Below are 13,165 nucleotides of genomic sequence, written 5' to 3'. Positions count from 1 at the left end.
GTTAATACTTCAGCTTTGATTATGTTAGGTCACAATTTTTTGAAAATAAATCTAGTACCATTACAAAGACCCCATTTACTATTACGATTTCTCAGTAGCATGATGGTTGCACCTACTTTCAATTTTAATTTATTCCCAAAGGGGTAATTCTATTAAGAAATTCGATGGGAAAATTTTCCTTTTTGGCATCATCTGTTGAATAGATGGAATTATCTCTCAAATAGGTATGAACATCTCTATTGGGTATATCCAAAATTTCTTCATTTAACTTATGAACGTGCTCATTTTTAGGACAAAGAATTGCACGTTTAGATATATTTTTAATATTATCTATAGATATACTATTTCCAAAGGTAGTTTCAATAACAGATCCATTACAAATCATTTCATGAGGGATTTCAATAATATCCATTCCTAAATGAAAACTGCTATTAAGTTTGCCATCTCCAAGTTTTACTAACCATTTGCTATAAGCAGAATCCTCTGATCTCATATTTGTTTTAAGAGACAACTATCTGAAACATCCCCAAACACTACAGTACTTTAAACTCATTTGTACTATGGCTGATCGCATAACATGCGGCACAACACTGAGATGTTGTCGAAAATCCCCTCCGAGAAAAACTTTATATGTATTGTGCATGTGTGAGCCAATGTTTATTTTTAAACTAGAGGCCTGGTACACAAATTCATGCACAGGTGGGGTCCAGCCGGCATGCCCTGATTGGGGCTGATAGGGGCCGGCCAGCCTGAGGGAGGGGATTCAGGAGGTTGGCAGGCTGGCCCTGCCCTTGATGGGGTGTGGGGGGTTGATTGGGGGCCAAGCCAGCCAGGGGGAGGACCTGTGGGAGGTTGGCCGGCCAGCCCCACCCCCATCGAGCTGGTTGGCTGGCTGCAGTGCGTGTTATAGTAAACAGTTGTTCTGGTCATTCCAGTCACCTGATATATATATATATTAGAGGCCTGGTGCACAAAAATTTGTGCACTCAGGGGGGGTCCCTCAGCCTGGCCTATGCCTTCTTGCAGTCTGGGACCCCTCGGAGGATATCCACCTGCTGGCTTAGGCCCATTCCCTGGGGGATCAGGCCCAAGCTGGCAGTCAGACCTCCCTCTGGCAGCCCGGCAGCCCTTGGGGGATGTTCACTTGCCAGCGGGGAGCGGGCCTAAGCTGCAGTCGGACATCCTTAGTGCTGCTGAGGAGGCAGGAGAGGCTCCCACCACCACCACTGTACTGGCAGTCATCAGCCTGGCTTGTGGCTGAGCAGAGCTCCCACTGTGGGAGCGCACTGACCACCAGGGGGCAGCTCCTGCACTGAGCGTCTGCCCCTGGTGGTCAGTGTGTGTCATAGTGACCAGTCATTCCCAGTTGTTCTGCTGTTAGGGTCAGTTTGCATATTACCCTTTTATTATATAGGATAGAGGCCTGGTGCATGGGTGGGGGCCGGCTGGTTTGCCCTGAAGGTTGTCCCGGATCAGGGTGGGGATCCCACTGGGGTGCCTGGCCAGTCTGAGTGAGGGGCTGAGGGCCATTTTTAGGCTGGCCAAGCTCCCCAGTGATGGAAGCTCCCAGCCTTTCCTTTTTTTTTTATTCTGGGATTTATTTACCTTCTATAATTGAAACTTTGTAGCCTTGAGAGGAGCTCAGAGCCGGCCAGGGCAGATGGGAGGGAAGCCTACTGGTTGCTCCAGCTCTGTGGCCATGGCCAGTTGAAAGCAGGTATCTGGTGTTTATTTATCTTCTATAATTGAAACTTTGTTGCTTTGAGTGGAGCTCAGAGCCGGGGCCAAGGCAAGCGGGAAGCTTGGCTTCCTCCATCATTGGGGCAAACAAGCCTCTTGCTTGCTCCAGCTCCGTGGCTGCCAGCCACCATCTTGGTTGGGTTCATTTGCATATAGTCACTCTGATTGGCTGGTGGGCGTGGCTTAAGGTGTAGCAAAGGTATGGTCAATTTGCATGTTTGTCTTTTATTAGTGTAGACTAGAGGCCCAGTGCACAAAATTCGTGCACTGGGGGGGGGTGTCCCTCAGCCCAGCCTGCACCCTCTCCAATCTGGGACATCCCTCTCATAATCTGGGACTGCTGGCTCCTAACTATTCGCCTGCCTGCCTGCCTGATTGCCCCTAACTGTTTCTGCCTGTCAGCCTGATTGCCCCCTAACCACTTCCCTGCCAGCCTGATTGATACCCAAGTGCCCTCCCCTGCTGGCCTGGTCCCCACAAACTGCCCTCCCCTGCAGGCCTGGTCCCCCCCAACTGCCCTCCCCTGCAGGCCTAGTCACTCCCAACTGCCCTCCCCTGCTGGACATCTTGTGACAATGTGGGGGTGGCCATCTTGTGACAACATGGGGGGCAGCCATCTTGTGATGATGTGGGCACAGTCATCTTGTGACAATGTGGGGGCGGCCATCTTGTGACGGCATGTGGCAGCCATCTTGTGATGTGAGGGTGTGAGGGTCAATTTGCATATTACCTCTTTATTATATAGGCTAGATTGCCAGTGCGTATCATATGTACCGGCCGGTCGGTTTGTCGGACAGATGGTCGGTCAGTCACTTAGCCTTTTATTTATATATATATATATATATATATATATATATATATATATATCTACATTTTAATATTAATATACTAATGAGAGGTTTCTCAGGGTTCAAAAAGCTAACTTTAGTTTTTAGATAAGTTTTTTCCAGGTAAATTTAGAGACTTCAATTCTAGGCCAATGACCAATTGAGGTAGAGCTAATTTAAAAAAATCCAAAATACTAGGATATATACAATAAATTCCTAGCACAAATCCACCTAAAAAATGAGGATTACCAATGAGCTCGCCAATTGGCATTGGTGAAAATAATTTAAAATTTAGCAAAGGACATGGTACACTAGAATTAAGGGTTGAACTGCTGGAAAGATTTGTATCTTCCATAGAGCAGTGGAAGCCCCCAGTAGGTAACATTCAGCATGATCTTTACTTTGGAATGTCAAAATTAAAATTCAGTAAATAAAGTACTAGAAAGTAACTTTTCAAACTTTCAAAAAATAAACATCATTAAACCTTTCTATAATTTAAATGTTTATTTTCCACTATTTGCATAGTTTCTTAGAAACTAGACTGCTGTATTTATTCCCTTTTCTCCTAGATTAGAGCCCCAGCAAAGGTCATAAAGCAGAAAAAGGACCATGTAGAATCAGTCCACTTTGTGATATTGCTGCTTAATTGCTCTTGTTTATTTATCACTGTAGTAACTGTTTCCACAACATTCATAATTGTACAGCTTGATGAATATTCACAAAGCGAATATATATTCATGTAACTAATAGAGATAAACAACGATCTGGATCATTACCAGAAGCCAAGCCACCAACCCTCTTCAAAGGCCAACCCCTTCAAGGATAACCACTATCCTGAGTTCTAACACCATAAATTAGTTTTTTGTTTTTTTTTTCTCTTTCTTTTTTTTTTCTTTTTTTAAAAATATATTTTATTGACTTCAGAGAGGAAGGGAGAGTGAGAAATAGAAACATTAATGATGAGAGAGAATCATTGATCAACTGCCTCCTGCATGCCCCACACTGGGGATCCAGCCCACAACTCAGGCATGTGCCCTGAGTGGGACTCGAACCGTGACCTCCTGGTTCATACGTTGAGGCTCAATCACTGAGCCACCCCGGCTGGGCCAGGCCAGTTTTGATAGTTTCTAAAGGGTTGGACCATTTCCCATTCTCCAGGGAACAGTTACTAGGGGGTGGCTGCAGGGAAGGCCAGGAGGAAGGTTCACCGTTTCCATGCTTAACAATACTGTGGCACCTTTCCTAATCAAGCCTCCACTCCAATCAAGGAGCTCTGAGAGTGAGTGCTAAGTAACTCCCATCTCTAACTGCAACTATCTATTGTGGTCCATAAATTAGTTTTGCCTGTTGTCATTTTTTTATCATATATAAATGGAATCATACAATATGTACTCAATATCTGGCTTCTTTTGCTCAACATTATGTTTGTAAGATTCATCTATATTGTTGAATATGGTTTACTTTGATGAATCATATTTAGAGAATAATTGGGCATTCTAGACCAAGTTTAGGAGCATAACCTTGGGGATCTGCAGTTACAATTCATCATTTTATTTTTAGAGCCATTTCTATAGAAAAGGAAGAAAACTAATATTTATTGAGTACCTACTATGTTCCAGGTACATATACTTTCATTTACAACGCTTAATAATCTTATGAAGTATATATAATTGTTCTCATTTTATAAATAATTAACCTGAGATAAAGCAAGTTATCCTTGTACCCATAGATTCAAATGAAAGAGCTAAAATTTTAATCTACATCTGTTGATTCTACCACTCCATAATATTTCCCATAGTCACAGAATTTTCTTTTACCTATTTTCCTAAACCAGTGAGCTTCATTAATCCTTGAGTCTGAAGTCGAGTCTTCTCCAACAAAAAATTGAGGAAATTTCAGGAGGGCTGCATCAAATAGGGAAATCTGATATTAAGTAAGGTCTTTTACTCTAGCAAAGTTGTCAATCCAGTTTTAAAAACAGACGAATAAGAGTTTGGATTTACAAAAGTTGTGTGTGTGTGTGTGTGTGAGTGTGTGTGCACATGGGTGCATATCAAAAGTAATTAAAATGATGAAAAGCATTACCAAGCTCCAAGAAGCAAGCTGTTAACTCAAACTTTGAGGAACAAACATGTCTTTGGAGAGATTTATAAATTAAATTAATGCAATCATTCACAACCTGAGGTAGAAATATATGATTTACATGTAAGGAAATAAAGAGTCAGAACAATCATTAAAAATACTGCAATGGAGATTGAGAACTGGAAGAGTATCGATAGGCTGGCATAATATTTATTGAGCTCCCACAGCAAGCACATTTCAGAACCAGAACATGATGTCACCAGAAAGCATTTACTACATACACACATGCCCTTCTGAGTGAAAAGGTTGCCAACCAGCAAAGTTTTTTTTTTTAAAAAAAAACTTTGGTTTCTAAACCACTTTGCTATATTTAACACCTGTTGTCAGGTATTTGAAGTATAACATTGAACTACTGCAATAAATAGAATAGAATTTCTAAGATGTGGAGCTTTTGGTGTGTTTTGGATATAAGGAAATAGGTATGTGAGCAGTAGACATGGGAAGACCTGTTAGGCCAAAGGGAGATACCACGTAAGAAAGCATGAAGTTGGGATAGCTTGAATGAAGGGAACAGAGAGGAATTATTAGTAGATAGATGGATAGCTTCAAAATAACAGTAAACAATTGGAATTTGATTCAGAGGACATGAAAACAAGCAGGGTTCAGAACATTATTTGTCTTGATCCCTCTTCACCTTGTCAATTCAAGAAGGGAGGGAGGGAGGGAGGGAGAGAAGGAGGGAAAGAGAGGGAGGAAGGAAGAGAAGGAAGGAAATGTTTTTAAAACAAATTGGGATAGAAACAGAGCTGAAATCACATTTGCATATGGAAGCTAGGGATGACAAACTTCTCTCTGCTTGTGAATAAAGAATCCAAGGTAGACTGCTGTGACAAATGTTAATAAAAGCAAATGTTAACTCAAACATGAAGTTTTAGTCAGTGTGCTCAAGGTAATTGGAAAATTTAATAGAGGATAAGGGCAAGAAGGCCTGAAAATGACCAAGGAGATATTTACCTGTATCCAAGCAAGTCAAAAGTCTATCCATTTCTTTCTTTCTAAAAAATAAAGAAAAGAATATTTTCCTACTATAGAAAAGTAACACAACGAGACCCTATTTGTGCCTGAGAGCTGTGCAAAACTGCAAAATTGGGAAGTTTGTTGTTCAAGGCTCCAACATGTCATTTCAACACTATTTTTCCCCACTATAGGATCCTGTTCCTCATCCCTAGTGCACTCATATTTTTCTCTCTTCCTCTTCTACACCTACACTCAACAAAGGATTTCAATGACTGATAAGGTTTTTATATTACAGGGCCATAGAATTTGAGAGTAGGTAGTAATCTCTCTGATTTTCAAGGTTGTTTTTTGTTTGAAGAGGAGAAATTAAAACCCTTGTTTCAAATAAAATTTTATAGAAGTTTAATATACAAGAAAAGATAAAAGTGTAGCTGCTCTGGTTGAACCAGTGGTGGATGGAGGCTTAGAGCCTCACCTTCCTGAAAGTCCCTGAGTCAGTGCCACAGAATTTCCAGGGTTCTGAGGAATATAGTTTAAAAAACACTTATCCTGTTCAGAGAAAACAGATCTGGAAATGGGGGGATGATGTGTCCAAGGTCATAAAAATAATGACAATGTCAAGACTACTACCCATGTCTCTTGACCCTTTGTCAAGCTTCTTTAAGGGATATACACATTTTAATAGAGGAAATCATTCTGTTTTACTTAAACATAGGAATGAATATGAAAGTATTGGCAAACTCAAGTAAGGAATGTTATAGGAATACGGTAGAGCATATTATCAGACTGGCTATATCAGGAGAAGGTCTAGTATTATATCATAAACTAGAGGCCCAGTGCACAAAAATTTGCACACTCGGGGGGCATCCCTCAGCCCAGCCTGCCCCCTCTAACAGTCTGGGAGCCCTCACAGGATGTCCTACTGATGTCCCTGTGGGAAGCAGGCCTAAGCCACAGTCTGGCCTCCCTCTGTGGAAGGCAACTGGCCGATCAGGTATATAGATACTTTCTGAAGGCAGCACAGACTCCTTCCTTATTTCTTTCCTCTGTGTTTGGAGAATAGGGGACTAAAAGGTGGACACAGAACTGTGGCCAGGCCTGGGGTTCTCGTAGGCACCAGAAAGAAGGAGAGGGCTGGGGAAAGTCTAGACACGGTTTTCTTCAATTGTCCTCCCTTCCTCCGGCTCCCCGCTCTGTTCTTTCCTTGTCGTGGTGGACGCTTGGGCCTCGGACTGACAGGAGCCCAGCAACGGTGGAGTTCAGCCCCCTCACTTCTCAGCTGAACATACTTCTCCGCCTCACACTCCAAGTGGAGCTGTTTCCAAGTGGCTAAAGTGCTGGCAATTCATGCCTCCTGGCCTTTCCCCTCTTGGGTTTCCTCCTTGGGTCAGTTACAAACTTCACCAAGACACCGAAGCAACTCTGCCCTGGTAGTTCTACACCGGCCCCTGCCCGGGCCCGGGTGGGCACTCTTCCTTGAGGTCTCTGGGTTCACAGTCTGAGCTCAGGGAGGTCACCCAGAGCCCATTCCCCCGGACAGGTGGGGCAGGAGGGCTAGCTTGAAGAGCTGGAGGAAGATGGCAGAGCAAGAGTTGGTATGAAACAGCACCTGCTTAGCCAGACTTCCTAAGCTCCCCACCGGGCCCAGGTTGGGCCCCTTCCCCACACCAGGAGGATCCCAGCTGAGGTCCCCTCCCTGCACTCAGCACTCTCCTCCCTGTTCTACCACTGGGAGCAGGGAGCAGCTCACCTGCTCTGGACCCTGCCAACCTGGCAGGCTGAGGCACAGGCAGTGCAGCCTAGGGTGCTGGTGGCTGCGAGCCTTTTCCCCTCCCTGAAGCATGGGGCGGGTTGCAGCAGCTCACAGCCGCCCCTGGGCACCATGCATGGAGACACCGCTCTCCACTGAGCCACAGTCCACCCGGGACCTGTGGAGGTTGGGGTGGCCTCGGGTTCTCACTGGCCCCACTGAAGCCAGACTCGGCTTGGACGGCCACTCCCACCGCCAGAGGGCTGCGCATGCCCCACGGGCCTCAAGGCCCTCATGAATCCCCGTGGTCTGGCCATCCAATCTCAGGAAGTGGCCATCCTGATCGCCATGGCTCACTCCCCCATGCAGTTGGGCCTGCCCAGCAAGCATATAGGCAGGAGCTGGCCTCTGAGGGGAAGGAGGAGGGATGCGGGCCAGGGAAGAAGTTGGGACCTTGGCGGTATAAACACAGCCCCCCGCTCCACCTCATGCTGGCCCCTCATGCTGCATTCCCGAACCTCTGGGTGCCCCTGCCAAGCACTGTGCTCTGGGGCCTGGGGTGGGGGTGAGGGACCTGGAGCTGTGACCTGAAGGCAGCCCTCCCTGGCTTGGAATCGCAGTGGTCAATCAGGGAGGGATGTGGGGTGCCAAATTCCACCTCTCTCTCTCTTCTTCTTTTTTTTTTTAATGAAAATTTTTTTTAAATTTTTGAAGGGAGACTTACTCATCCACATATACATGTGCACAACTAGCCGAACTGTGTCAATGCAATGCCTTTTTAAAAATATATCTCTACTAGAGGCCTGGTGCACGAATTCATGCACGGGTGGGGTTCCTTGGCCTGGCCAGCAATCAGGGCTGATCGGGGCCATCTTGCCCAGTCCCAATTGGGGCAGGCCGGCTGGGGGTTAGAACCACAGGAAGTTGGCTGGGCATGGGAGGTTGGCTGTGGAAGCACACTGACCACCAGGGGGCAGCTCCTGCATTAAGCATCTGCCCTCTGGTGGTCAATGCACATCATAGCGACAGGTCATTTGGTTGACCGGTCGTAATGGTCACTTAGGCTTTTATATATATAGATTGATTTCAGAGAGGAAGGAAAAGGGAGAGACAGAAACATCAATGATAAGAGACAATCATTGACCAGCTGCCTTGCACGCCCCCCACCAAGGATCGAGCCCGCAACCTGGACATATGCCCTTGATGGGAATTGAACCTGGGACCCTTCAGTCTGCCGGCCAACGCTCTATCCACTGAGCCAAACCAGCTAGGGCTGCAATGCCTTTTAAAAAAATCTAAGACAGTCTCTCTCTCTCTCTCTCTCTCTCTCTCTCTCTCTCTCTCTCTCTCTCTCTTTCTTCCTCAGAGGGCCCCATGTCCCCAGCGGGAGGGTGGGGCTCAGGCCTCGCTCACCATTGTATTGCTGCCCGCTCTGTTGCTGCTGAGGTGGCAGCGGCAGGGGCTGCTGACCTGGCCCAGGCCCCTGGCCAGCCTCCTGCACCTCGACCCCAAGCAGCAGCAGAGCTTCCAGCAGCCAAAGCAGCAGCAATAGCCAGTGCACCAAGCATCTGGAGCCAGCTGGGGGGTGGCGGTGGTGGTGGCCAGAGTCCCAGCTCCCCTCTGCCACCAGCCCCGCTGGTAGCGCCAAGGCACAAAGTTCCCAGCTCCTGGCACTGGTGGCCGGGGATTTCTTAGGTGCCTCCTCCTCCTCACTGCCCACGCTTCATGAATCGCAAATTTCCGCGGTGGCAGTGGCTGCAGGACGCAGAGCGGGAGACAGGGGAGCGGGCCGAGTGGGGCTTGGGCTAGACAGAGGGCACCGGTGTAGAGATCTCCCTGGCGGCAGGGGGAGCCGCAGCCCGCTGGGGAGATCTCCTCCGTGCCAGTGCCCTCCGTCAAGCCCGAGCCCCAGCCACGCTTGGCCCGCTCCCGTCTCCTGCTCTGTGTCCTGCAGCCACAGCCTCCGCAGAAACTTGCAATTCATGAAGCGCGGACAGCGGGGAGAGCCCGAGTAGCCTCAGCGCTCCAGGGTAGCATCCCGACTTCTTGGCCCTGGGCTGGCTAGATCCTGGTGGGCAGGCGGGGCTCATGCTAAGGCAAGTGATGCCTCCCATCCCCTGCCCGCCCCCGGATCACACACAGAAGTGGGCCCCCTGTCTCTGGTGGGCAGGCGAGGGCTCCGGCAGGGTGATCAGCACCACTTGCCTTGGCCCCAGCCCCCACCCGCCTCTGGATCGCACACGGGAGTGGGCCCCCTGTCTCTGGTGGGCAGGCAAGGGCTCCAGGGAGGCGATCTGCATCGCTTGCCTTAGCCCCCTGTTGGACACGGAGGCCTGGATGGCGGCTTGCACAGTCCTACCCTGCCTTCAGTATGCAAATTAGCCATTATCTTTGTTGGCAGTTAACCACCATCTTAGTTGGCAGTTAATTTGCATATCACCCTGATTAGCCAATGAAAAGTGTAGCAGAGGTACGGTTAATTACCCTTTTTGTCTTTTATTAGATTAGATACTGTGCTTTGAGAAAAGTAGCAGCTTTCTTAGGGATAAATATCAGAATTCTAGTTTATATAAAGTAACTTCTTACAGTAAATTTTATTAATTTGAATTTAAGCTGAGCTAAAGTTACCTTCTTCCCTATTTAATTCAGTGACTATATAAAATAATCTAGGAACTGTCCATTAATGAAAATAAATGATACAAATGTTGAGGATGTGAAAAGGGGATATATGGTTTATTTAAGAGACAAAGTGCTTTTATAATTTTAGCACACAAATTTATTAATACTTAGGTAGATACTGCTAATTAAAAAACCATAGGATTGTTAGATGAGAAAGGAACTTTAGTAATTATCCAGTCTAGTTTAATTTAACAGGTGAAGAAAATAAAGCGTAGAAAAGTTAAATAAGTTGTTATTGCCTAAAGTCAACCAGAAGTTAGTGAAATAGTTGAAACTAGAATTCCATTCTGTCTCTTGCCACTGAATTAGGCTTTTTTAAAAAGTTAGTCCAATCAATTTGTTAAATCAGGTCCTGATCTCTACCTGAAAACACTGCTAGCAAATGTTCTTTATTACTATATTTACTTGAAAACAATAAGTGTAGCCCTGAACTGTGTTCTCAGTGGTTAGAGCGCCAGTCTCAGGTTCAATTCCTAGTCAAGGGCACATACCTAGTTTGCAGGTTCAATCCCTAGCCCATCGGGATGCATGCGGGAAGCAACCAATCAATGTGTCTCTCTCACATATATATTTCCCTCTCTCTCTCCCTTTCCCCCTCTCTCTCTCTAAAAATCAATGGAAAAAAAATATCCTCAGTGAGAATTAACACACACACACATACACAAAGGGAAACAATAAGGGTATAAAGTATTCTTTAATCTAAGTAGGTTTTAATGAGTGGGGTTTGACTGTTATGTCACAATTACATGAGCTATGAAGCACTTGTAAGTCTAGTGATGAAAATTTTCTTTTAAAGAACAGCTACTCAATCATTTAAATAAATTGAGTGACTATTATGTGTCAAATACTATCTGAGGTTTCAGAGAATCAAGGAGCTCTTACAATCTAGTAACTATCAAAGTTTACTCAGTTTCCTTTTTTATTTTTTAACATTTTCATTGAATTTACTTGGGTGACATTGTTTAATAAAATTATATAGGTTTCAGGTATACCATTTTATAATAACACCATCTGTATATTGTACTGTGTGTTCACCACTCCATGCCAAGTCTCCTTCCATCACCATTTATCCCCGCCTATACCCTCTTCTATCTCCCCTCACTCCCCTTTCCCTTGGGTAATCACCATACCATTGTCTGTGTCTATGAGATTTTTTAATCCCTTCACCTTTTTCACCCAGCCCCCCAACCCAATACTCTTCTAACAGCTGTCAGTCTGTTCTCTGTATATATGAGTGTTTATATTTTATTTGTTTCTTTTGTTCATTTAACCTTTTATTGTAGAACATTTCAAAGATGTTTATATGTTAACAGGTAAGTGAATCCCCATGTATCCATCACTCAGCTTCAATAATTACGAACTCATCATCAATCAATTCAATGATACTCTCCATCAACTCCTTCCCCTACCATATTATTCAGAAGCAAATTCCAGATATCACATCATTTCATCCATAAATATTTTAGGATGTGTCTAAAAAAGACAAGGATTCTTTTAAGAAACATAACCATACTACCATTATGTGCCTTAAAATTAGTAAGTTCTTAATATCATCAAGTGTTTGGTCAATAATCAAATTTTCAATGATCTCAGTATATTTTTTGTGATTTGAGTTCCCTACTCATGGATTCATAGAGTCTGTACCAGTAAAGAGGCAAAACTTATATATGCTTGGGTAAAATTTGTACTATGATAAAAAGTTGTCATCAATCCAATATTATCTCAGTCACAGATATTTCTCAAACAATTTAGCTGAAAAAATATATTGTCTCCAGGTACAAATATATAAAGAAAAAGTGAAGTAGAGATACACAAAAAGTGGAGTTTTGTATGAGTAGAGAATGTAGACATGGGAATATTTCTCTGAAAGGTATCACTAATCAAAGCCTTAAATAGAGTTTTCTTTCAAATCATTAGGAGGTAGTGAATTTTGTAAATGAAAAATATTGGTGACCCAATTTTTCCACAAACTGTTAAGTTTTTGATATCTTATGCCATAGAAACTATGAGCAGAAAGATATGTGAATACTGAGCTGAGCTGATACAGAATCAGAATCAACAAGCCAACCAGGTTATATGTTTCTGTGGGAAAGTAAGGGATATGTCTCTATATAAGTTTCCTGTAAAGAAAGAAGGAAACAGATGCAATATCATAATGAAATCATAGCTAACATTGTTGAGGGTTTAGTAAGTGCCTGGCAGTCTTCTTCTAAGTGTTTTACATGTATTTACCCATCCAGTTATCACAGCAACCCCAAAAAGTAGGTACTATTATTATTCCCATTGTACATACGGGGAAACAGAAGCTCAGGTCATACATCTATAAGTGGCAGAGCCAGGAGATAAAGCCAGGAAGACTGGCCCCAGAAGCTTATATTGATCTTACCCACTGTACTATACTTCTCTCAATATAAGGTTTATATTGAAAACTACTATAATTATTCTAATGGTGAATACATCATTTCTGTTGAAATAACTTACTTGTTTTCAGATTCTGGCATTTCAGAAACTTTTGGAACAAGAAGACGAAACAAACACCTGTATGATAAACATAAAAAGTGATGCTTAGGAAGAAACATGAAAAAGAATAAATACCAAGTTATTAGCCTTATTACCCCAGGAGGCAGAAGTGAGAAAAGAGAGGGTAAGGAGGAGATTAATTCTTTTTTACTTATAGACTAGAGGCCCGGTGCACAAAAATTTGTGCACTCGGGGGGGAATGGGGGTCCTTCAGAACAGCCTGTGCCCTCTCGCAGTCTGGGACCCCTCAGGAGATAACGACCTGCTGGCTTAGGCATGCTCCCCGGTAGCAGAGGGCAGGCCCAATCCCTTGGTGCAGCCACTGATCTGGCTCAGAGCAGGGCCGATTGGGGAGTTGGGGCGCCGCCCCCTGTCACGCACAAAGCAGGGCCAATCAGGGGGCTGGGGTGCTGCCCCCTGTCACGCACAGAGCAGGGCCAATCAGGGGGTTGGGGCGCTGCCCCCTGTGACGCACAGAGCAGGGTGGATCATGGGGTTGGGGCGCTGCCACTGTCACACTCAGGGCAGGGCCAATGGGAAGGTTATGGCT

General features: G+C 44.8%; 1 protein-coding gene across 1 annotated transcript in view; it reads right to left on the bottom strand.

Moving 5' to 3' along the window:
* The window catches only part of TEX11 (testis expressed 11), a 467,244-nt gene that overhangs the window by 133,717 nt on the left and 320,362 nt on the right, over positions 1-13,165 (bottom strand). The window contains exons 19-21 of the mRNA XM_036304176.1: positions 12,577-12,633; positions 5,664-5,704; positions 4,385-4,471 (exon numbers count right to left, since the gene is read on the bottom strand). Coding sequence (XP_036160069.1) covers positions 4,385-4,471; positions 5,664-5,704; positions 12,577-12,633 — 185 coding nt within the window. The remainder of the gene's footprint in view (positions 1-4,384; positions 4,472-5,663; positions 5,705-12,576; positions 12,634-13,165) is intronic.

Source organism: Myotis myotis, unplaced genomic scaffold, assembly GCF_014108235.1.
Source record: "Myotis myotis isolate mMyoMyo1 unplaced genomic scaffold, mMyoMyo1.p scaffold_m19_p_4, whole genome shotgun sequence".
NCBI classification, from domain to species: Eukaryota; Metazoa; Chordata; class Mammalia; order Chiroptera; family Vespertilionidae; genus Myotis; species Myotis myotis.
The sequence above is the reverse complement of the archived record's forward strand: the minus strand, read 5'-3'. Positions and strand labels throughout refer to the sequence as shown.